Source organism: Phycodurus eques, chromosome 3 (genome assembly GCF_024500275.1).
Source record: "Phycodurus eques isolate BA_2022a chromosome 3, UOR_Pequ_1.1, whole genome shotgun sequence".
NCBI classification, from domain to species: domain Eukaryota; kingdom Metazoa; phylum Chordata; class Actinopteri; order Syngnathiformes; family Syngnathidae; genus Phycodurus; species Phycodurus eques.
The window spans coordinates 26168198-26192470 of record NC_084527.1 but is presented as its reverse complement, the minus strand read 5'-3'; the positions used below and the strand labels follow the sequence as shown (position 1 = coordinate 26192470).

The 24273-nt window shown below is 42.1% G+C and overlaps 2 protein-coding genes across 2 annotated transcripts in view; one reads left to right on the top strand and one right to left on the bottom strand.

The window, feature by feature from the left end:
* Positions 1–6: 6 nt before the first annotated feature.
* Positions 7–13902, bottom strand: anapc7 (anaphase promoting complex subunit 7). Its single transcript, XM_061672895.1, has 11 exons — positions 13677–13902; positions 12032–12218; positions 11544–11663; positions 11208–11319; positions 10931–11084; positions 9659–9801; positions 5094–5211; positions 4622–4818; positions 4334–4558; positions 4116–4266; positions 7–776 (listed from the first exon to the last, which is right to left on the bottom strand). The coding sequence occupies exons 1-11, from the start codon at positions 13775–13777 to the stop codon at positions 587–589; spliced, it is 1698 nt and encodes a 565-aa protein (XP_061528879.1). The 5' UTR covers positions 13778–13902; the 3' UTR covers positions 7–586.
* A 1203-nt stretch (positions 13903–15105) lies between these two features.
* The window catches only part of LOC133400353 (ubiquitin-conjugating enzyme E2 G1-like), a 16139-nt gene continuing 6971 nt past the window's right edge, over positions 15106–24273 (top strand). The window contains exons 1-3 of the mRNA XM_061672891.1: positions 15106–15258; positions 20018–20120; positions 20188–20285. Of these exons, the coding sequence (XP_061528875.1) occupies positions 15216–15258; positions 20018–20120; positions 20188–20285 (244 nt within the window). The 5' untranslated portion in view covers positions 15106–15215. The remainder of the gene's footprint in view (positions 15259–20017; positions 20121–20187; positions 20286–24273) is intronic.

The window sequence follows — 24273 nt, the reverse complement described above, 5'->3', positions numbered from 1 at the left end:
ACTGCGTCCTCATCAACAAACTTTATTGAGTTAGATTAGAAAATATTTACATAAACATTTTTGTAATGTTTACATTATGCATTCCAACATAACACTGTGATATAAGCAGGTTTTACAAACATCAAAACAAAGACCATCAAACATTGCTTGACACCACTGTACGTGTAATGGCAACTTTGCGATGTTATTGATATTGTATATTATGTATTCAAATACTTCCACGTTATATTTTCTCATTCAGTTACAAACTAAAAGTCTTGGCCCTATTCTAAAGCAGATGCCAGCCAGTCTGACCACAACTTCAGCTGATGTTTCAACAAAATAACAATATAAACTGAATGTAGCAAACCAATGATAGAATAATTATCATAAATGTGAATTTTTCAAAACAAAACTTAACACATCTAGTTTTGGTGGAGCAAAATAGAGAACGCTGAGATCAGTCTACAGTTGAAGGTGAGCTGGTCCTAATTTGATCAGTCTCAAGCAGCATGACAAGGAGGCGCGTTCTTTGTCCACAGCTCTTTTCTGTGGTGATTGAAGGCCTCGTTCAGTCTACAGGGTCAGAAGGTGGCACAGATCCTGGCTACTGCATACCAAACCACTGTTCCTGGTCAGCCCAATGGACGGCCTCACTGTCACTGCCCTCTAGGTCGCCGTCTTCTCCGCTACCCTCCATGTCATCGCCGTCCAGCTCCACTGTGGCATCTGTGGGACTCTCCTCCTTCTCCATCTTCTGCATGCCTTCTAAGGACTTCTGATCATTGGGGTCCAGACTGGGGGAAGTATAAGAGGAATAGTACAAATGACCATTTTAAAATGTGTCACGCATCCACAGAAAATCGCTAAATATATGGGTTGGAACAACAATTATACCACAACAGTATGCGGTTTTTGTTCACTTTCATTAAACACTGGATGGCATTTAACACACAGATTCTTCTCACAATAAGAACTGTAAACTTCAGTTTTTGGCTACCGGTGATGCACCAATTGAAGATGATTGTAAGTTAGGAAAAATGCTCATAACTTGAAAATAATGATTGAGACCTTGAGGGAAAGCTGAACTGCATTACAGTGTACTCTTGCGTAGTCACAATTTTTTGGAAACATTTTTTCCAAGGATTCAAGGCCTTTAATTGTCATACCAACACACATGATATTAGCCCTATAAGTCTCCAGACTTGGGAAATATAAATATAATAAGTAAACAAACAAACAATAAAACAAGATAAAAATACTTATTTGCAGGGAATGTGTGCAAAGGTGTGGATGCAGCAAAATACAAATGCCAGGGGCTTGAATAGCACATAATATTTCCATAGTCCTTGTACTTGAGGAGAATAAAGATCTCATGGTTCAGGAATGAATAGGCATGAGGGGGCCTGATGTCGGGGCTACAGTGCACTGTTCAAGTTTAACTCATTCACTGACAGCTGTGGAATTCAAATATCCATGTTAACATGGAGGACTGGCTGAATTTTAATACTTTAATAGCTTCCGGAAAGAAGCTGTTCCTCAGCCTGGTGGTCCTGCATCAGATGCTCCGTAGCCTCCTGCCCTAGGGGAACGAATGGAAGAGAGGGTGTGCGGGATGGATTGAGTTTTTGACGATGCAGAGAGGCCTCTTTCTGCACCTGCTGGTGAAGATGTCTGTACTGTTGGGGAGACTGCGCCCCACAATCTTCTGAGCAGCCTTTACTGTCCTTTGTCGTGCATTCCTCTCTGCAGCCGAGCAGCTGCTGAGCCACACTGCGATGATGGTACTGAGGACGCTCCCCAGCAAGCCTCACATATTTGCTGTTTTTGTGATCAGTACAAAGCAATAAAAGTATGTTTTCCTGCCATCTTGTGAAATCTTGGTGCCAGGAAACTATGTTGACATGAGTTGAGGAGCATCATTTAGAGGAAAACGTAGTGCTATGCCACAATCTTGTGGCATTCATAGGCAGTGATGCGGGTAACGCATTAATCCAAAATGGGCTCCATTTTGAGTAACGAGCAATCTAACTTATTACTGTATCCAGAAAAGTAATCAGAATACAGTTACTACATCAATCATGCTAGATACTATTGAGTCAACAATGATTCTTCTTAGCAAGCAATCATTTATACAGTGGGTACGGAAAGTATTCAGATCCCCTTAAAATGTTCACTCTTTTTTTATATTGCAGCCATTTGCTAAAATCATTTAAGCTCATTTTTTTCCACATTAATGTACACACAGGACCCCATATTGACAGAAAAAAAAAAGAATTGTTGAAATTTTTGGGTGGCCATGATTGGGTATAAAAGGAGCTTCCCTGAATTGCTCAGTCATTCACAAGCAAAGATGGGACGAGGTTCACCTCTTTGTGAACAAGTGCGTGAGAAAATAGTCAAACAGTCTAAGGACAATGTTCCTCAACGTACAATTGCAAGGAATTTAGGGATTTCATCATCTACGGTCCATATCATCATCAAACGGTTCAGAGAATATGGAGAAATCCCTGCATGTAAGCGGCAAGGCCGAAAACCAACATTGAATGCCCGTGACCTTCGATCCCTCAGGCGGCACTGCATCAAAAACCTGACGGCAATGTGTAAAGGATATCACCACATGGACTCAGGAACACTTCAGTAAACCAATGTCAGTAAATACAGTTCGGCGCTACATCTGTAAGTGCAACTTGAAACTCTACTATGCAAAGCAAAAGCCATTTATCAACAACACCCAGAAACGCCGCCGGCTTCTCTGCGCCCGAGCTCATCTAAGATGGACAAATGCAAAGTGGAAAAGTGTTCTGTGGTCCGACGAGTCCACATTTCAAATTGTTTTTAAAAATTGTGGACGTCGTGTCCTCCGGGCCAAAGAGGAAAAGAAACATCCAGCATCTGTGATGGTATGGGGCTGTGTTAGTACAGATGGTATGGGTAACTTACACATCTGTGAAGGCACCATTAATGCTGAAAGGTACATACAGGTTTTGGAGAAACATATGCTGCCATCCAAGCAACGTCTTTTTCATGGACGCCCCTGCTTATTTCAGCAAGACAATGCCAAACCACATTCTGCACGTGTTACAACAGCGTGGCTTCGTAGTAAAAGAGTGCAGGCCTTCCTGAAGTCCAGACCTGTTTCCCATTGAAAATGTGTGGCGCATTATGAAGCATAAAATACAACAGCAGAGACCCTGGACTGTTGAACAGCTGAAGCTGTACATCAAGCAAGAATTCCACCTACAAAGCTTCAACAATTAGTGTCCTCAGTTCCCAAATGTTTATTGAATGTTGTGATGTAAGGTAAAGGTGATGTAACACAGTGGTAAACATGACCCTGTCCCAGCTTTTTTGGAAAGTGTTGCAGCCATAAAATTAATAATAAAACAGCTGGACTCCAATGAAGGTGTAGAACCATTTTTTAGGATGATCAAAAGAAATGGACAGCACCCGAGTTAAATATAGGAGTGTCACAGCAAAGGGTCTAAATACTTATGGCTGTGTGATATTTTACTTTTTCATTTTTAATAAATCAGCAAAGATTTCAACAATTACATTTTTTTTCCTGTCAATATGGGGTGCTGTGTGTACATCGATGAGGAAAAATGAACTTAAACGATTTTAACAAATGGCTGCAAGATAACAAAGAGTGAAACATTTTAGGGGGTCTAAAAACTTGCCGTACCCACTGTATGTATATGTATATATATGAAAAGTGGGTACGGAAAGTAAACAATATTTTACAAACTTTGTCAGGCGATGTAAACTTATGAGCACAACTGTACATATATCCAGTCATACATTCCCCTGTCATATTGGAATGAAAGTGGAGGTTACACTTTTTTTATTACCACTAGGTGGTGGTGGCATTTTGGAATGAAAGTGTACAGCTTTTTCATAAACACTAGATGGCGACCTACATTTATAAAATGTGAAAGTTTTTTTCCATTTGCCCCTATACCGATGAAAAATGCACACTATTGACTTTTGACAATTTTTTGGGGGAAAAAAATGTGCATTATAAACTTACGGTACAGCTGAAAGCCAGTGTGACTTCTGGTGCCACATGAACGTCGTATTCTTATGCCGCTGCACAAACTACTGTAGTTCATAGTTCAAAGGTCCTCATTGGTTACCTGAGCGCAATGCTGTACTGATCCATAGCCTCCTGGTAGTCGTTGACAGCCACCAGGAAATCTCCAAGCATCCTGTGCAGCACACAGTCGCTCTGATTGGCCAGGGCGTTTCGAAGCAGGGCGATCCCTTCTTCATGTTTCTGTTCACGACCTGCACAAAAAGGAGGACACTTGTCACTACTACAACGTTGATAATATATGTTGAAAGCTGCACATACTCAGTAGTTCAGCCTTTTTGACCACAGCCTTCGTGTAGTCGGGCCTCTGAGCCAGTGCTTTGTCCAGTAAGGTTTTGGCTTTCTCCTGCGTCAGTGGGTCCTCCAGGCACACAGTAGCAAGAATGGTGAGAGTTTGAGCGTTGGCCCCCAGGGTCTTGTAGATGTTATTGGCCATCCCCATAGCCTCTCTGATCCCATTGGATGCCAGGTAACAGTCAATCAGACCTGTGATGAAACAGTTATTAACACCTGATTGAGGAGGTGAGCGAGCGTGGCAAGCGAACGTACCTTCGTAGCAGTCAAGCCGACAAGGAGCCAAGCGCATGGCCTCTCTAAAATGGATGATAGCTTCCTGGACTCGGCCCATGTTTCTCAATGCTGCCCCTTTCAAGAGGAGAGCCTGAACACTGTTGCTGTTCAACTGAATGGCCTTGGCTCCCAGGTACAGGGCTCTGGAGTAACGTTTACTGTAGAAGCTGTGACAACTAACAACACAAACATTGGTTACAAAAGAAATGCTGTATGGTTCCTCCACTGCAGATAGTCTAATGTAGACTAGTTTTGTCTCTTTTAACCATTTATTTAGGTATAATGTTTACTTAATTTGCCAACGGTGCAACTGTAACTTAATTATGGTTATTATGGTGGTACTTGACGGTCTACGTCTTTTTTTAATTGGTGCTCCTGCTCTATAATATGCAACATCCACCTAGCCAGACCACACACAGACAAGTGCCAGTCTGTCCACTCACATACTCACCCAGAAATCACCCAAGGTTCTGCATGCTGGTCTGAGATATTGAAGAGTCGCCCGCCCAGGACCTCCACATCCTCCAGGTGTCCTTCTCGGGCCCACAGGTAGCCGTACACATCCATTCCTGTTGGTAGACACAACAGCGCTGACATATTAGCACGAAGAAGAGAGTTCACCACTTATTCCAGGAGCTGCCTAGTTTGAAGACACTGTGATCCAAATTATTAAGCATATGCTGTTTTGGTTCAAAAGAGTAAACCTTTTTTTAGGTTCCTAAAATTGTGACTTCTGCTCCATTTGCACACTGACTGAGGAGTATCTGCAACATTTGCACAATCAACATTGTCCCAGATTATCGCACTACTCGCCTCAAGTCTCGGTGCCCTTTGCACAATGGTCATTGCACCGGACTATTACAATATTAGTCATTCGAACTGCTCTAAGTGCTAGCTTTTTGCACAATTGTTTTTGTCAATGTCTTTATGTCTCCAAAGTGTTCTGTAAATTGACTGTCTGTTGTACTAGAGCGGCTCCGACTACCGGAGACAAATTCCTTGTGTGTTTTGGACATACTTGGCAAATAAAGATGATTCTGATTCTGATTCTGATTCTGATTAACCCTGCACCTGAGATCCTGATCTTTGCATGGACAGGAAAAAAAGGAAAATGAGCAATGTAATGAAAAAAAAATTATTTTCTGAATGTGAAGTTGCTCAATAAAGTAGAGGTGCGCAAGAAAATCCTCTTTGGCACGCTGTCCTCTGGCGTTAACAACACGCGAAAGAGGAGCGAATGGGACAGCGCGTGTGCGGCTGTCAATGCTGTGAGGTCGAAACAGCACACGCACGCTGAGTTAAAAAAGAAGTGGTCAGACATTCAGGTGGATGTGAAGCGGAGGACAGCTGCCCACCGCCAAAGTGTGCCCGAAACAGGCGGAAGAACCAGCGCGGAGGGCCTCACCCCGTTCAAGGAGAGAATCGCTGCGATCACGGGTGACACTACTCTTTCGGGTGCTTGGAGCACATGCGGCTGACTCTGATCGCCCCACAAGGTTAATACCATGTATTTTTATAACTCATAACAAATGTGTTCATACAGTAACCTACACTCAGGCCTGTGAGATAAAGGTTCATGCGTAAATGTTGTATGTATGGTATTTGTAATAAACTTTTGAATTCAAATAGAAGCACATCAGCATATCAAAGAGGATATCAAAAACTCAATTTATTATTTTCATACACAGGAGAGGACACGGAAACAAAATAGTTTGGTTTTTTTAGGAGAAGAGGGGTAAATGTCGTCATTTCAACACATTTTAATCATGTGCAACCGATGTACATGTTCAAATTAAGGAAATTCAAAGGATTCTTATTATGTGCAGTCGCAGGCACACGCTACATGTTCGGGGGATTCATCCACCGTCCCTGGCGTCTCCTCCGACGCAATTACGCTCCAACAACCGGCTGCTGCTGCACCTGTGCAGACTGATAAAAAGAGTCCTTTGAATTTACTTAATTTTGAACGTACATTGGTTGCACATAAGTTACCCCTCCTTAAAAAAAAAAAGTCATTTTAACACATTTTAATCATGCGCAACCAATGTACATGTTCAAATGAAGTAAATTCCAAAGTCTCTTTTTCAGTGCATGTGCTGGAGTCACAAAAACAATAGGCGGCATAAATGATCGCCTTGATCAATTAATAGGTGTCCTCACAAATATCAGTGGTGGTTCATTAAATACACTGGTTAACAAATGAATTCTGAGTCCTTGCCTCAATGACATCCATCCATCCATCCATTTTCTGAGCCGCTTCTCCTCACTAGGGTCGCGGGCGTGCTGGAGCCTATCCCAGCTGTCATCGGACAGGAGGCGGGGTACACCCTGAACTGGTTGCCAGCCTATCGCAGGGCAAATACAAACAAACAACCATTCGCACTCACAGTCACACCTACGGGCAATTTAGAGTCCCCAATTAATGCATATTTTTGGGATGTGGAAGGAGTGCCCGGAGAAAACCCACGCAGGCACGGGGAGAACATGGAAACTCAACACTGGCGGGGCCGGGGATTGAACCCCGCTCCTCAGAACTGTGAGGCTGACGCTCTAACCAGTCGCCCACCGTGCCGCCTCTATTACATCAAATAATTAATTAATCAATCAAATGTTGCCGGGCATTAATTGTTCATCAGTGCTAATTGTTCATGTGTCTCTATTGTGCAGATTTATGAGAACAGTTTTCCAGCATCACCTCTAAGTGTCGCCAGGGCACCAAAAGCTGCAGAAACGTGCGTACGCCAGCCATGCAGTTGGCGTGAGGCACCGCACATTTCCACGGTCATTTCTCTTTTGATACATCTGACCTTTGGCGTGAAAAAGAACGGACACCATATTTTTGTGCGTATACACCTTTTGTACATGAGGCCCCAGGTGTAGTGCAATTAAAAGCTTATTGTCAGCTGAAAGAGCCTTTTTTTTTAGTTTTTTCCCCCCAACAGCTTCTCATCCATCCATCCATTTTCTACCGCTTATCCGAGGTAGCTTTAGCAGGGACGCCCAGACTTCCCTCTCCCCAGCCACTTCATCCAGCTCTTCCGAGGGGATCCCGAGGCGTTCCCAGGCCAGCGGAAAGACGTAGTTTCTCCAGCATGTCCTGGGTCGTCCCCGGGGTCTCCTCCCGGTGGGACGTGCACGGAACACCTCACCGGGGAGGCGTCCGGGAGGCACCCTAATCAGATGCCCGAGCCACATCATCTGGCTCCTCTCAATGCGGAGGAGCAGCGGCTCTACTCCGAGCCCCTCCCGGATGACCGAGCTTCTCACCCTATCTCTAAGGGAGAGCCCGGACACCCTGCGGAGGAAACTCATTTCGGCCGCTTGTATCCGGGATCTTGTTCTTTGAGTCACGACCCACAGCTCGTGACCATAGGTGAGGGTAGGAACATAGATCGACCGGTAAATCGAGAGCTTCAATTGCTCAAAAAATTATATTTACAATAAATAATGTATCTTTGTTCATCTATTTATGCCAGTGAGGCATATTGACAGACAGAACTAATGATAAATGGTCTTCTATTAGATGGCAGGAAGTACATAAAGTAATGAATGGATCCACTTTTTGTGACATTTTTGTTTGTTGGTGTTCCGTGAGATTTTTCAATTGTAAAATATGTTCCTTGGCGTGTCTGCCTCACAGTTCTGAGGGCCGGGGTTCAATCCCCAGCCCCGCCTGTGTGAAGTTTGCATGTTCTCCCCGTGCCTGCATGAGTTTTCTCCGGGAACTCCGGTTTCCTCGCACATCCCAAAGACATGCGTGGTAGGTTAAGTGAAGACTCTAAATTGCCCGTAGGTGTGAATGTGAGTGCGAATGATTGTTTGTTTATATGTACCCTGCAATTGACTGGCAACCAGTTCAGGATCGCCTCCTGCCCGAAGATAGCTGGGATAGGCTCCAGCACGCCCGCGACCCTAGTGAGGAGAAGCGGCTCAGAAAATGGATGGATGGATGGATGTTGCTTGGCTCCATAAAGGTTGGAAATCACTGCTCTAGTCAGATCGGGTATTCTAATCAGTCAGGTCAAACCAACATTACATGACAGAAATAATGGGTGCTAACTTACTGTAATTAAATTACTTTACCCACACCAAAACTTTAGAGCATGATTCGACAGAACGGCGGCATGTTTACGTCCAACCGTGCTACCACTCACATGCTAGGCTACGTAACGTTTTTGTTGCCTGCTTGCGAGCCGTATCGTATTAAAAGTACATGAACATACCTCAAGCAAACCTTAAACGAACGTCCTCTCCTGTCCTGAGCACCGGTGACCACCAACACACGTTTTTCCCCATTTTGTCCTTATAATACAAAGTCGGCGTGCTCCACTCTTGTTGTCGTCGCCACGGTAACGAGTGTATCCAATCGCATTTGAGTTGACAAGATTAAGCCCAATGAATGTAAAAAACTGGATGCGGTGGTATCGGAATACAAGATTTTATTGTAGTAGTCTGACATCTTGCAATCGTGAAAGAGCAAATTTGTCTTGTAGTCTGATCCAGGCATTACGTGTTGTCTGTCTCATACATGTCTGTTCCACACCGCCGCTGTTTTTTTTTTTTTAATAACTTTATTGCCCGTCAGATATTTCCAATGCTACATCAAAAGACGTGCGACAAGGCTAAAAATAAACTAGCTTTTGGATTAAAATATACTGTGCACGATGGCGACGCGGAGTAAATGTCTTTTGCGGAGCCGATCGGCGAATTATGACATCGAAGCAGATCAGCCTAAAATGCGAAATATCGGCCGATACCGATCAGCCCGATAAAATCGGTGTCAAGTCTAGTGTACAGTAGTACTTTCTCTTAGAGGAACCTATAGCTCTACAGACATCATGTTCGCTCTACATGTGGTGAGTGTTGTGGTCTACCGCGATACGTTGCTATCATGTTGTTAAAATAAAGGTAATTACAATGACAACGTATTCTTTTTTCCCCCTCAAAGGAAAACAGGAGGACTTCCGGGATAATTGGTGTCTATTAGCAAGTTAAATAGATGCTGTCCAGCAGTACCTTTGATGAGATAAGGGTCCAGCATCTGGGCTTGTTCAAATTTGAGGATGGCGTTCTTGGTGTCACCTGCCCTGAAGTAGACATCTGCCAGGCTCACCAGGAGGTCCACATTGTCCCGCAACAGAGACTTCTTCTCCAGAGAACTGAGCCATGGTATGGGAGAGGAGAAAATACAGGAAATAAAATGAGAGGACAAAATCGAAATAGCTTCACATGCAAAACGGCGTCTCAATACAAGCATATCGTCAACTTGGTTTTATTAAAGGAGCCATATAGAAAAATGACTTTTCAGTTGATGGCAAGCAATGAGTTGTGTGTCTGGAGGGCTTGGCCACACATAAAGCGTTAAATTAAAACAAACAGAGTATTTTTTTGTCATCCGCCTATTTTTGAAAACATGCCTGCGAGCTAAATTACATATTAGTAGCAGTGCGACTAAACTACAGTAGGTGGAACTGGACAATTGCGAAAAAAGTACAGTGGCTCACTGACTCTCACTTATGAACTCATTGCAACACAAAAATGTGACCCTTGGGGTACTTATCAGGAAACAACGTTTTTAAGTGACACCTACCTGTATATTATTTTATTGAACCACAAACAATACTTTTCCTTGACTGCTCTATCTATTTCTGTGTTAGTGGCAAATATAAAGAGACGAAACAGGCTATAATAAATCAGAGACTGTTGATAAAACCACGTGTTTCCATGACGATAAAGGGGCATTTTTCAATCTTGTCACCAGGTTCAGGTCAAGACAGCGCTCACACATCCTTTGCAATTTTCTCCAGGATGTATCCAATATATTTCAGAGGTTCCTGACAATAATTCATTGACCATTCATTGACCGCATGAGAACTGTCATGCATCAATTCCATAACGCTTTGCTTTTTAGCACATAGTACATTTGAAATTATGACGATAGTTAAGTACGATCTTACAGACACAGTACAGCAATGTAATATAACCTGTCATTTTAATTGGTCGTAAACATCTGTGCTGTTGTGACGGCATTCATTTGTGATACGACATTGGGAATCACAACCAAACTAGTTGCATTTGGAAGGCTACTAATGAAAACTAAAAAAAAAAATGCATGTCTCCTTTAGGACAAAGTCAAGATGTTGTGTTTGCATTTTGTTCAAATAGAAATTATTCTTACTGTAAACATTTTCAATCATGTGAAGTTCTCAAAGTACGATCCAGGTTTCAAGACGATGAATAGGAATTATATGGACATGACATGTCTGTGATTAAACAAGCTTTGCTTACCAAATTGTGTTGATGGCTCTCTGATTGTCACCTGCATGTATAAAAGCATACGCCTTTATCCAAACAGAGAGCCAGTCCAGGTTGGGGACACTCTGGATAACATCCATGGTCATGGACGCTACTTCAGCTCCTTTGACTGATAAAGACAGAAGGCCTATGGACACAAGTATATAGATTTTCACACATCGAAGTTTTGTGATTGGGTGAGCACACACAAGATGGCACAGGAACAGACGGCAGGTGAAAGCGTCAGGAAATGTGTTGTGGTCATGCATACCAATGATTGCATCTAAGGCGAGAGGGCACTGTCGGAGGACTTCTTTGTAGCTCGTCACTGCAGAGCGTTCTTGGCCTGCTTTCCTGTACAGGTTGGCAAGCATCATGTTGATCTAGCATTAAACGGAAACAAACAACACTTTCAAAGTACAGCAGAGAACTAATATTTGCAAGCAAAAAAACCTAATCTGTACCACAACACTTTTTTGGCACCCTTATTACTGATGTAGTATGGAATGCTGAGCTTTGTTTACTGTCATGTGTCTCTCTTAAAATTCTCACATGCTCTACATAACATAATAAAGTGCTTATTTCAATCGTAACATAAGAAGCCTACCTTTGGAGTCCTCTGTCGAGAGGGAATACCATCAAGCACTGCAATAGCATCTTTATCCAGTTTCAAAATAGTATAACATTCAGCTATCTTGTACTTTACTTCAATCTCTGAAGGTAGACTCTGGAAAAACAAAGAAAATATGAATGGACTGGCTTAGGAGAATGTGGTTACCACAGGGAAAGATTGACGTACTACTATAAAGAAAAAACTATTTTTCACAAGCAATGAAATGAGTCAAGTCAAGTTTATTTTGTATAGCCCTTAATCACAAAAGCGTGTCAAAGGGCTTCACAGGCCCACATTGGGCAAAGATTGACGACATCCCCTAATCTAACCCTTACAATATACCTGTTAATAGTACAGTACTCAAATAAATTGTAAAGAAGCATTACAAGTGAATTAGGCACTAAAACTGCAGTGCAAATCCAGCTAATGACTGTTATAGACATTTACTGCTGTCTACAAATAATGTTGCTTAATGTCCATACCTGTGCTTGGAGATTTGCTGCAGCTCCACCAGCAGAGGTGCGAACTTTGGATGTTTTGCTGAGCACCTTCTTCTGTTGCAGTGCCATACTGTATTTACAGGCAGCATTACGATACTCTTTATCATGGAAGATGGCATCGGCATGGTAAACCAACAGCTGGTACTTTTGGGCAGGTGAGAAAAGCTCTCTTGGAGTCAAACAGATACAAATTAAGGTCAACGGCCTGAGACTGTAATATCTCTACCCGTCACATTTTTCTCTTTCTCAGGGCATTGAATCGATCGCAACTGGACTGTTCTGGTTGTCTTAGACGTTTTGCCTCTCATCCGAGCAGGCTTCATCAGTTCATGCAAGCTTGTCACAACACAGACGGGCAAACTCCTCAGGTCAAGACTCAGCTGTCTTCACCTCCAAGAGAAGCAGCAATCTTTTGAGGACAAACATTTACATATTCTGGACAGGGAAGACAGATGGCAGAAGGTGGAAAGACCAACCCTTAACTTAGGTGGCTTTTGACACCACCTCTCTCTCACTTGCAGAAACTCAATAATTCTTCCTCCAACAAATAACACAAAACATAGCCTCCTTGGCCATTAGGCAACTCCACTACCACTTTACAACTGAATGGAATATTAATAAGGGAGTTTCCACCTAACGACTCTTGTGTACGGACAGTGGCTTCTCTGCCAGGCCTCCTACCTATCGACTGTCCCTTTTGCTTTCCAAAAGAATAATAACCATCTGTGATTTTGGGGAGTGCCTTGAACTTGAAGCATATATAGATGTGTTTCTCCATGCTAACATAAGCTAGTCTGTCCTAAATAAGCCTTGTTGCATGAACTGATGACGCCTGCTCAGATGAGAGGCGAAACAACTTCTGGTTAGAACAGTCCAGTTGCCCTTCGAAAGTAATGACCTGGATGAATGAGAATATTCACAGGCATACCTCGATTTCTCACAGGTAACTGTGGACTAAACAGCAGAAAAAATACAGGACACCTACAAATTGATTAGTTCATTGAGTGTTTTGCTGAGAAGCATAACTCGAGGGCAAAATAAATATTAAGTCAATTAGATATTAATTAAATTTTAGAGTCAGAATGTCTCCTTGTACGAACTACACTAATCAGAAATAAGTCATAGTATTGTTCTATGAGACATCAGACTACAGGTTGAAAAAAATCAGAAACATCTTTATTTGCCAAGTATGTCCAAAAATGTAACATAAATGATGAATTATTACTATTCTGCACGTGTTCCTTACTGGTAATAGCCTATCAAAAACATAATTAAGTAAATTAAAATTAAGGTCAAGGCAGACGGTCAGCTATGTACCGTGGTGAAAAAACGTACGTTACGTATACATTCAAACGCATGCGAGTCACACGTCACATTTACTACATCGCTTTATAACGAAAGCAAACAGCGAGTGTTTGTTATGCTCATGTATATTTACATTTCAAACGTACTCGTGATACTTGTTAATGGTGGCTGTAACCAAAAGCCTTGGCGATTTCAGATGAATACCGTTGATGTGGTCTGACGCTAACCACAGAGCAGTGTGCTAGAATTGTCGAGACTGAAATTGAGGACCCGGGAGAAGGATATCGGGAAACTAGACTAGGTCCCGATTTTCCATACTTACGGGTTGTTATTACTCATCGTCAACAACAAGCTGCTCAATATCCGAACGTTGGAGTGGAGACCAGCGGCAGCCATATCTCGTACATGATCCACTACATTCATTTTAAATTAAGATGAAGGCTTAATTTTCAGTTACGGTTTGTATTTAAAAGTTTCAGCTTCTAAACAGCTAATGCTATGTTGCTAGCTAGCTCGGTTTTTGATGTATCAAAAATGGCGCCCGATGACCCCTCTTCCGCATAATGGGCATGATGGATTTAGGTACACTCAGAAATATCCGACTTTCTTTCCGCTCGGTGAAACTCAAACCTACGCTGGCATAACGTTCGTTTGTTTTGGCAGCCAGAAGAACTAAGCATCATTTTCTTTTGTCTATTTTTGTACAGTTATAACTTCAGGATGTATTCATATGCATTATAGGTGATAAAATAACGAATAACACATTTAATCATTTGAGCCAACATGAGGCAGTCTGTAATGTTGCATAATTGAATGAAAGGTGTGCTATGGAGGTTTCGGTCAACATAAAACAATGCTTATACTTCCATCCATCCATCCATTTTCTGAGCCTGCTTCTCCTCACTAGGGTCGCGGGCGTGCTGGAGCCTATCCCAGCTGTCATCGGGCAGGAGGCGGGGTACACCCTGCACTGGTTGCCAGCCAATCGCAGGCCACATAGAAACAAACAACCAATTGCACTCACAGTCATGCCTACGGGCAATTTAGAGTCTCCATAAATGCATGTTTTTGGGATGTGGGAGGAAACCGGAGTGGCCGAAGAAAACCCACGCAGGTACGGAGAGAACATGCAAACTCCACACAGGTGGGGCTGGGGATTGAACCCGGGTCCTCAGAACTGTGAGGCTGACGCTCTAACCAGTCGTCCACCGTGCCGCACGCTTATACTTTGTCATAATGTACATTTAAATTATGCCCTTTTACTGTTGTATTGACTTTCACAGGTTCGATCGGTTGATTTTATTGCTATTTTACTCCATGTAAACATGATGAATTTATAATTTTCCCCAAGGAAAAACATATATAAGTAAGATTCAGACTCAGAAAACTGTACTGGTTCCCCTGGGGAAATTGTAAGTAGTGTCTATAAACAAAAAAATATTTGTAGAAAGAGAAATAGCAATTAAATTGTTCGGGGTGCTACAGATATACCATCTTATTTGATTTAATTACTTGTCACGGCTCTTTTATAATCTCAATCTTCACCATAAGCATGTTAACCCGAATGACATATTGTCACAAACATTGTTATAGAGTGGGTTTTCCGACACGGTCGCCTCTGGGTACAACTGGGTGAAGCTGAAGGTCGAAAACGCCGTTGTCGTCTTTCTGAATGCGATGCGGACTCACGCTAACACGCACAAGCTGTCAATAAGGTGCGCGCATGCGCGTGGCTAAAGCCAGCAGCTGAACCTTGTGTCAAAACACAGAGGGAAAGCGGCAGGAGGCAGCAAATCTGGGCTAGCTTTCATTTTCGTGGGAGTATTTATAAAACCAGATTTTCCAATAACGTACACATACCATGACCGAACAATCAGCGTTACTTCTTCGAAAACAACTTGCAGGTAAAATAAATGTCACTATGTACTGGGGAGAAGTAGTCGAATGTAAAGTTTACGTAGCTGAGAGCTAACGTTAAGTGTCTTAGCCAGTCAAAGCTATCACGTTGAGCCCACAAATGTCAAATTAACACGGTGGCTTCTGGTTTCAGCAACATACAGTTCTAGCTATTGGCGTGTGGTGGGAATCTCAATTTTACGCGGCTTGGAGAGCAATTTCACAAACGAAAACGGAATCTCAACGTAGCCTTGCTAACGGGCTAGCGAGTTCGTCACTAGTTAGCTGACAGAACAAAGGAATTATCATTATAGGCACCTATCAGCTTCTTAAATCATGTTTAGCTAATTATAGAGCGTTATATATCACAGTATTTAATGCATAATCATTTCTGAATGTACAAGTTTATTACAACTGATTATTATTACAACTGTGTAAAATTACAACTGTGCCCGTTATTTCTGTGATTATTTCCAATGTTGCTCGTCCGGGAGTTGTGCTGTATGTGGACAAACGCAGGTAGTCGTTGCTGACGCCAAACCGCAAAGTAATTGTTGTCCAGGTGTTGCTTCTATGACAGCCATTGGCTGTATTGACGGCATTCATCGTGCTGCTCCCACAAATGCTAGTTGCACTCCTCTACGAAGGCACAGAACTTGCACACAATGCGTGCTGTTTACACAATCTCTTTCCAGCTCAATCTACCTTTATCTGAGTCCAAAATGATATATTACATCTTTTATTTGTCAAATACGAATGGTAGAACAATGAAGCATACTTGGGAGGGGGGATCATTTTGATCCATATTGTAATCACAATTATTTATGATCATTATTCCTCCTGTTAGGGAAAAATGTTATTGCACTACTTTTCAACATTATGCAACAGTTTTCAGTGCAAAATCAATCTTAAAATGAGAATGATAGATAATAATCCAAAATAAATGTACCCCCAAAGAAATTCTACTTTACCAAGGGCTAACTGAATAAATATGCTATTACCAAGTGAAATCATGAATTGCAACTTAATGAAAGCAAATACATTTAATGCATAAAATGCAATAACATTATGCTGTAAGTACCAACTTTTAATTTCAAAATCCCGTCAATATAGTGAATTGCCAAGGACTTGTATGTCTCCGTTGTTATGCTTGACCAGTGGTCAGGTGTGTCCAGTCACAAACTGCAAAGAACCCAGTCACAAACTGCAAAGAACTCGACAGTTGTAATTTCCTTCTCTATTTACTCGTGGCGTTTTTCCATTGCAGTCAAGGCTGCCGCAATTATTCAGTGTTATACCGTGGCACGCGGCCTCTCCGCCGGCGTGCTGAGAGGGCCAACTTCAAAATAAGAGCTTCATATATTAAGACATTGGACATCAATGCCATTTCAGGCTTTTATTTTGAAGTTGGCCCAGAGCACGATAGCGGCACTTAATGAAGCCTTAACCATACATTAGCCCCCTGGTGGCTGGCTGAAGTGGTTGCATTTTCAATGTAAAAAATCACCAACGATCAGGCTCATTTAATCGTGGCAGCCAAAATCGTGGTCACAACTAAAATTCAATTATGCAGCCCTAATGTGTGTGTACTGGACCGAAGTAAGATGAAAAACTGAATTTATTTTGTATATTTAATTGGTCTGGGGTTCAAATCTGGCCTCGCCTGTGTGGAGTTTGCATGTTCTCTCCGTGCCTTTGTGGGTTTTCTCTCGGTACTCCGGTTTCCTCCCACCTCCCAAAAACATGCATGGTAAGTTAACTGAAGACTCAAGACTCAAAATTGCCCATAGGTGAGAATGGGAGTGTGAATCGTTGTTTGTTTATATGCGCCCTGCGATTGGCTGGCGACCAGTTCAGGGTCTACCTCGACTCTCGCCCAGTGTCAGCTGGGATAGGCTCCAGCACGCCTGCAACCCTAGGTAGGTTAAGCCGTAAGGAAGACGAATTAATGAATAATTGGTAAGGGGGTGGCACGGTGGACGACTGGTTAGCACATATACCTCACAGTTCAAATCTGGCCTCTCCTGTGTGGAGTTTACATGTTCTCCCCATACCTGTGTTGATTTTCTCCGGATACTCCGGTTTCCCCCCACATCCCAAAAACAGGTCACTCAACTGTGAAACAAGACACTCATTATCTGTCAGCAATAAAAGATTAAATACAATATTGGTCGATGTATTTACATAAGTCTGTTTGTGTTAATTTAAATAGACAGTTGGCATTAAAAAGATGTCCAATTGTTTTTACTGATGAGTGGTTTGCATCTTGTGGTTTGGAAAAGATGTCCAATTGTTTTTACTGATAAGTGGTTTGCATCTTGTGGTATGGCCTGTATATTATTTCTATCAAAGCCGCCTTTGAGCAGTGGATTCTGATACCTTCCCCCCTGCGCAGTGGAGGTAGGCAGTGATGTCACTGACTGTTGACTTTGGGTGTTTCTTCACAGAAACAATGTTTCTGTCATCAACTGCTGTTGATACCCTTGGCTGACCTGTTCGATGTCTGTTACCAGTAGTTTATCTATTACAGGACATTACGAATTGTTGTATTGGCTATGCCCAATGTTTGTGCAATAGCTCTGATCCATTTTCTCTCTTCTCGGCTTCAAAATGGTTTGCTTTTCTCCCATAGACAGCTCTTTGATCTTCATGTTTGCATAACAGCAAATGCAGTTGTCACCGGTGAAACCCAAAACAAGCACAATCTAATGTTTACGGAATCAATCTAAAAGGCAGCACCAGCACCAATACTTTTGCTCACTTGAAAAGGCTCATGTCTGTGACCTGCAATCTGCATAAACGCCACCCCTGCTTCCCTATAAAAGGACGTCCGTCTGACGCCACTCAGCCAAAGCATTGTTTTTTTTTTCCCACAAGCGATGGCTGATCCAAAACCTAACTTTCTTTATCCTGTATTCAAAAAAATGATATCTTCGGAAAGCTTGCTAAACACATACCAACTACATATAGCCCATTATTATAGCCCATGTTAATCATTTTTATTTAATTCTGAAGTTAAATTAGACAATGTGGCACATACAAAACATACATATAGGATACCTATACAAAAAAAATTTAAGAGCCAAGAATGACCAAACACTGTATATGTTGTTAATATACAATAAGGAATAAATATCACACAGCAAAGAGGCATTTTTAGTTGATGAAATTCATGAAATTAGTATTGGAAGCGGAAGAAAATATGAGCCATATATGCCGACCGAAGTGTCACAATTCAACCACACCAACGGCAATGTGTAGATCAATTTACATCACATTTGTACATGCAGAATCAAAAAAATATAATAATCACATTATCGTAGGGGTTTGAAAGAATACTGAAGCCTTGGAAAAACTAGGAAATGCAAGCGGTCTGATTGCACTTCTTTGTTGAGTGACCAGGTCGGCCACACGCAGACAGCGGGTGTTTGACACGCATATAAATATCCTACACGTACAAGCACTTGAATGGATTGGAAGGGTTAAGTATCCTATTAATTCTTCAGAACAGTTCACCCATTAGCAAATTGCTAGTTTGAGTTATCGCCAAAGTTATTATTTTTATAAATGACTAGTTCAAATATGTTGTGCATCTTGAGTAAAAGATGTACATTTAACATGTTTTCTTTTGCTGATCCTGTGTTATTTGTGTGTACACATAGTCTGACAATGTCCTAAATGTTTTCAGAGAACTCACAAAAACGATTATGACCATATCGACAAAAAAGATTTGTGCGTCAAACATACGTACGCACGATTTAAACACAAATCTGTGCATAGGCACAGTTGGTAAATGAGACCCAATGTGCTTATTTTTTCTTTGTTGTAAAACAATACATTTGAATATTCAAGCAGAGAAATAACAAGTAAATGTAATTTTAGCATTAAAATATAATTTTGGTTAAGGAAATTGTACCGTCATTTCTCGTGTATAATGCGCATCCATGTATAATCCACATGCCCAAAGTTGACCTCAAAATTCTTGAAAACCCTTCTACCTATAAGGCATTTTTACAATGCATGATTTTGCTTCTACCCATATGATCAAAACATGACATATTATCTGTATTTTGTTAGTTTTTTTCAAAGAATTATTCTGAAGTTCAGCACTTCATTTGAACACGTAATACTTCCTTTTTATGTACTTGCTCTTATTTTGAAATTCACAGCCCTACTTTTATTTAGTAAATTAGAAAACATACAGTTGTGCTCATATGTTTGATTACCCAGGCAGAATTTGTAAGATGGGTACAGTTCTTTAAAGAAAACATAAAGGGCCAGGCGAAAGACATTTATTTATTTATTTACGCCATACTGACTAGAGTCGTAAGCGGTAAATCCCCACTTTGATAGGTGTCCTCTTTAGCCTGCTGAAGTTTGGCAGTCAACCAGGGCTTGTTATTTAACGTGCGAAATGTCTTTGTTTGTACACACGCATCTTCACAAAAACTGATACAGGATGTAACAGGATCAGTATATTCATACAAGCTGCCAGTTGGTTTAAAAAACACTCCAGTCTGTGCAGTCTAAATAGTCTTGAACGCAAGATATGCTGAAGCATCGCCTCTTGAAGACGTTTCCCCAAACTTGTGGTTGAATGGCAAATTGTACATACCTCCACTGTCATTTGTTAATATGCTGTGTTTTAGTGTTTGTTTGTGAACTGCATCTATTTGCCCAACTGTCATAGACGTTTGGTTTAAGTGACATATCTTGAGTGTTCTACTTGATCATATAAAACATCCCTTCTGTCTCTCTTTTTTCCAGAGCTCAACAAGAACCCTGTGGAGGGCTTTTCGGCAGGTCTAATAGATGATGACGACATATATAAATGGGAAGTTGTGATCATTGGTCCCCAGGATACCCTTTTGTAAGTCAGTACTTAGACACATTTTCCATTATTTTTCTCCAAACCAACGTTATATTTCCTATTGCAGTGAAGGAGGGTTTTTTAAAGCATATCTAACCTTCCCCTATGATTATCCTCTTCGACCTCCAAAGATGAAGTTCATAACTGAAATATGGCACCCGAATGGTAAGCACTCAGTAATCACAAACACGCACTAGGTTTGGATATGTGGACCTTTTTCTGAGCACATCAGGTCAAATTTTTTTCTTCCTATATATATATATATATATATATATATTTATTTATTTATTTTTTTTGGGGGGGTGGCATTAATCCATCCATCTATCCATTTTCTGTACCGCTTACCCCAGCCATTCACTACCGCCACTCCCCGCCGAGGTAGACCTTAACTCGAGAGTCACACACACAGTCTAAACGGATTAAAACAATAAACTATCTTCAACAAGATACAGACATTTGCTTTGCCATGCCGACACTAAGTGAATCACGTCTGCCTGATACTTCAAAGCGGAGACCCAAGGATGCCGAGTTCGACCCCGGACGCTAAGTTAAGTAACTCCCCGCCAGTCGAAGGATTGCACCCACAAAGACTCCTCCACCCTGCTGAGTACTGCTACTTGGGAGTTGGAACAGGCAACAGCGACACCCACAGGCGACGGAACGACACTACAGACGGGGGTTCATAAGACAGTCTGTGACCTGACTGGGAGTTAATATTTTAAGAACTTTACTAGTGACTGTATTGCTGCAAGGTTGACTGTCTAACGTCAAATCTGGTGTTAACTGAACCAGATGAAATGTTTCACCCCACACCACAAAAGTCACATGAAAATGTTCTCCACACCACACAACATTTGAAACATTCATTACGGGTCGGCCGAACACTCGGGAGCCTGACTCGCCTGCTTCAAACGTTTTCCAGACACGTATGTCCAACATTGCAGTCTACTAAAAGTACGGATTAGTGCATATTTGGGTTTATATTAACGAGACCAGGAGTCCTCAGCTATACACATTCACTAGGCACCCATTCTGCTCATCTCACATCACAAATCCCTTCCTTTGCCAATGCTCATAGATACCTTGTTTGTTTTGTGTTTGTCTGTTTTAGCCTGTAGAAACCCCTTTTTATTATTATATTTTCTATAAAATTCACCACTTGCATTGATTATGTGTAGGTTTGGGCTTGGAACGAAACCTCTAAAAAGTCTAGAACAGTTCCTAAAATGTAGCCACCTTCCAATAAGAGACTGAGAAAGGTTTGTCGTCATTTCGCCTCAAGTTAAACTTGTAAAAATATGACGTGGTGCCCCTCATATCTATCCAATATCTTGATTTATAACACTAATTTAAAATTACGAATACCCGGAAGTGACGCAGGCACCGCTTCCAAGTCATCGTTTCCTTCTAAATTAAGCACAATTCTTACCAATCCCATAAACACTACAGTGGTAATGCCGATACATTTTTTAAAATTATTAATTAATTTATTTTCTTTCAACAATTAAGTGATGCAGAGTCCTCTAGCAATAGAGTAGTTTGAAATGACTAATAGTGCAATGGTCTGGTACAGTGACCATTGTGCAAATGGCGCAGACTTCTCAAGCACATGAATGGCCAGTGTTGCTCAACAACAGATATGCAAATAGTGCAGAGTGGCGAGACTGTGGCAGCACCAAATCAGACTGATGGATGAACACAGGACTGATTTGATGACTGCTGTGTAGAACTGCCTCAACAGCTCCTGTGGCAGTCAGTGCTTCTTCAGAAGCCGCAGGAATTACATCCTCTGCTGGGCCTTTTTGAGGATGGAGTTGATGTTTGTCTCTCTCTCTTCTGAGAGTCTAATTCCCAGGAACTTGGTCTCGACGACTGACACATGGCATTTGGACAGCCTGTGAGGGGCAGCTGTGGCGAAGGATGCCTCCTGAAGTCCACGATCATATCTACAGTCTTGAACATGTTCAGCTCCAGGTTGTGTCGGCCGCACCATTGTTCCAGCCGCTCCACTTTCTGTCGTTACGAAGACTCCTCCCAGTCTTTGATGAGGCCAATGACTGTGGTGTCGTCTGCAAATTTCAGGAGTTTGACAGCCGGGTGCGTTGAGGTGCTTTTGTTCGTGGAGAGAGAGAAGAGCAGCGGAGAGGACACATCCTTGGGGCGCCCCGGTGCTGGTGTTGCGTAAAGATGAGGTGGTGTCCCCCAGTCTCACCTGCTGTGTCCTGCCCGTCAGGAAGCTATAAAGCCATTGGCAGATGGCAGGCGAGATGCTGAGCTGAAGAAGCTTGGAGGAGAGGAGTTCGGGGATGATGGTGTTGATCCTCGCGTTGGTCCCTGCGCCGTCAAGGTGTTCTAGGATGAAGTGCAGTCCCATGTTGAGTGTGTCATGCACAGACCTGTTTGCTCGGTAGGCAAACTGCAGGGGGTCTGGCAGGGGTACCTGTGACGCTCTTGGTGGAGCGTTTGAAACAGGATGGTACTTCACACAGTTCCAGAAATCTATTGGAGATCTGTGTGAAGACTGGATCGAGCTGGTCAGCGCAGACTTTGAGGCAAGATGGGGACACAGGGTCCGGGCCTGCCGCCTTGTCGATCTTTTGTTGTTTGAAGATACGTCTCACATCCTGTTTGTGGATGGTCAACAAAGTAGGAGTCAGAGGTGTGATGGTGGTTGGTGGTGCGGTTGGGTGGGTGTGGGGTGTGTAAGTGTCCTTTTCAAATCTGCAGTAGAAAGTGTTCAAGTCATCAGCTTGTCCTTTATTGTTCTCTGCTTTGGGGGATGGTCGCTTGTAGTTGGTTAGTGATTGTAATCCACGACAGACTGACTTGGAGTCATTAGCGGTAAACATTTTCTTGCTTCCCTGCATACTTTTTCTTTGCGATGTTAATTTCTTGAAGTCGGTTGGTTTCTAGCACAGTTATTCAGGGCTCTATCCCCACTTCGATAAGCGCCCTCATTAGCCTGACAAAGTTGCTTACGTTTGGCAGTGAACCACGGCTTGTTATTATTGAATGTGTGAAATGTCTTTGCCGGTACACACACATCTTTACAGAAACTGATATGGGATGTGAAGTCTCGGTGCCCTTTGCACAATGGTCATTGCACCGGACTATTGCAATATTCGTCATTCGAACTGCTCTAAGTACTAGAGGACTCTGCATCTTTTGCACAATTGTCAAAAAAAAAAAAATAATAAATGTACCGGCTTTACCAGATAACTATTAACCCTTTATTGCTCAGTGACTTTTTTTGTTTTGTTTGTCAATGTCTTCTTTGTCTCAAAATGTCTTTTTGTCTCAATTGACTGTCTGTTGTCGTACTAGAGCGGCTCCAACTACCGGAGACAAATTCCTTGTGTGTTTTCTTGGACATACTTGGCAAATAAAGATGATTCTGATTCTGATGTAACAGTGTCCGTATATTCATCCAGGCTGCCAGTTTCAAAGACACTCCAGTCTGTGTAGTCTAAACAGTCTCGAAGTTCTAACTTTGCTTCATAGGTCTACTTCTTTACTGTTTTCACAACAGGCTTCGCACGTTAAAATGTTTGCCTGTATGTTGGTATTAAGTGAATTAAGCAGTGCTCAGACAAGCCCAGAGCTGCGCGGGGATAGCACAGTATGCGTCATTTAGCGTAGTATAGCAGTGGTCTAGAATGTTGTTTTCCCTGGTAGGACAGTCAATGTGTTGCTTGTAAGTAGTTCGTGGTTGAGTTTAGCTTTATTAAAGTCTCCAAGAATAATGAGGGGTGAATCTGGGTGCTTTCTTTCAAGTTTGTTTACTTGTTAAGCGAGGGTTCGCTGTGCAACATTCGTGTTAGCTTGAGGAGGAATGTAGACGTGCGTATGAATGAAGCAAACTCGCGCGGGGAGTAGAATAACTTTCAGTTAAAAAACAACGGCTTCAAGTGCGGGCTGCAGTGTGTGCTGAGCTCTGTGAGGCTGGTACACCATTTTTTTGTTGATGTAGCAGCATATCCCGCCAACTTTTGTTTTCCCCGATAACTCTGTGACGCGATCTGCCCGGTGTAGTTGGAAGCCCGGAAGCATTCAATTGACCAAAATGGCTGAGTGAAATAATCTATTTAAGGTGAACTATAGTGTTGCTTAATTGGTGAGTAAGTGTACTCTAAAAAAAAAAAAATTTTCAGAG

Coding starts and splice junctions, on each gene's coding strand:
- anapc7 (XM_061672895.1), bottom strand. CDS start 13,777: ATGAATGTAGTGGATCATGTACGAGATATGGCTGCCGCTGGTCTCCAC. Junction 4,267..4,333: donor CAAAAAGGCTGAACTACTGA/GTATGTGCAGCT, acceptor CTTTTTGTGCAG/GTCGTGAACAGAAACATGAA. Junction 777..4,115: donor CAGTACAGCATTGCGCTCAG/GTAACCAATGAG, acceptor TACTTCCCCCAG/TCTGGACCCCAATGATCAGA.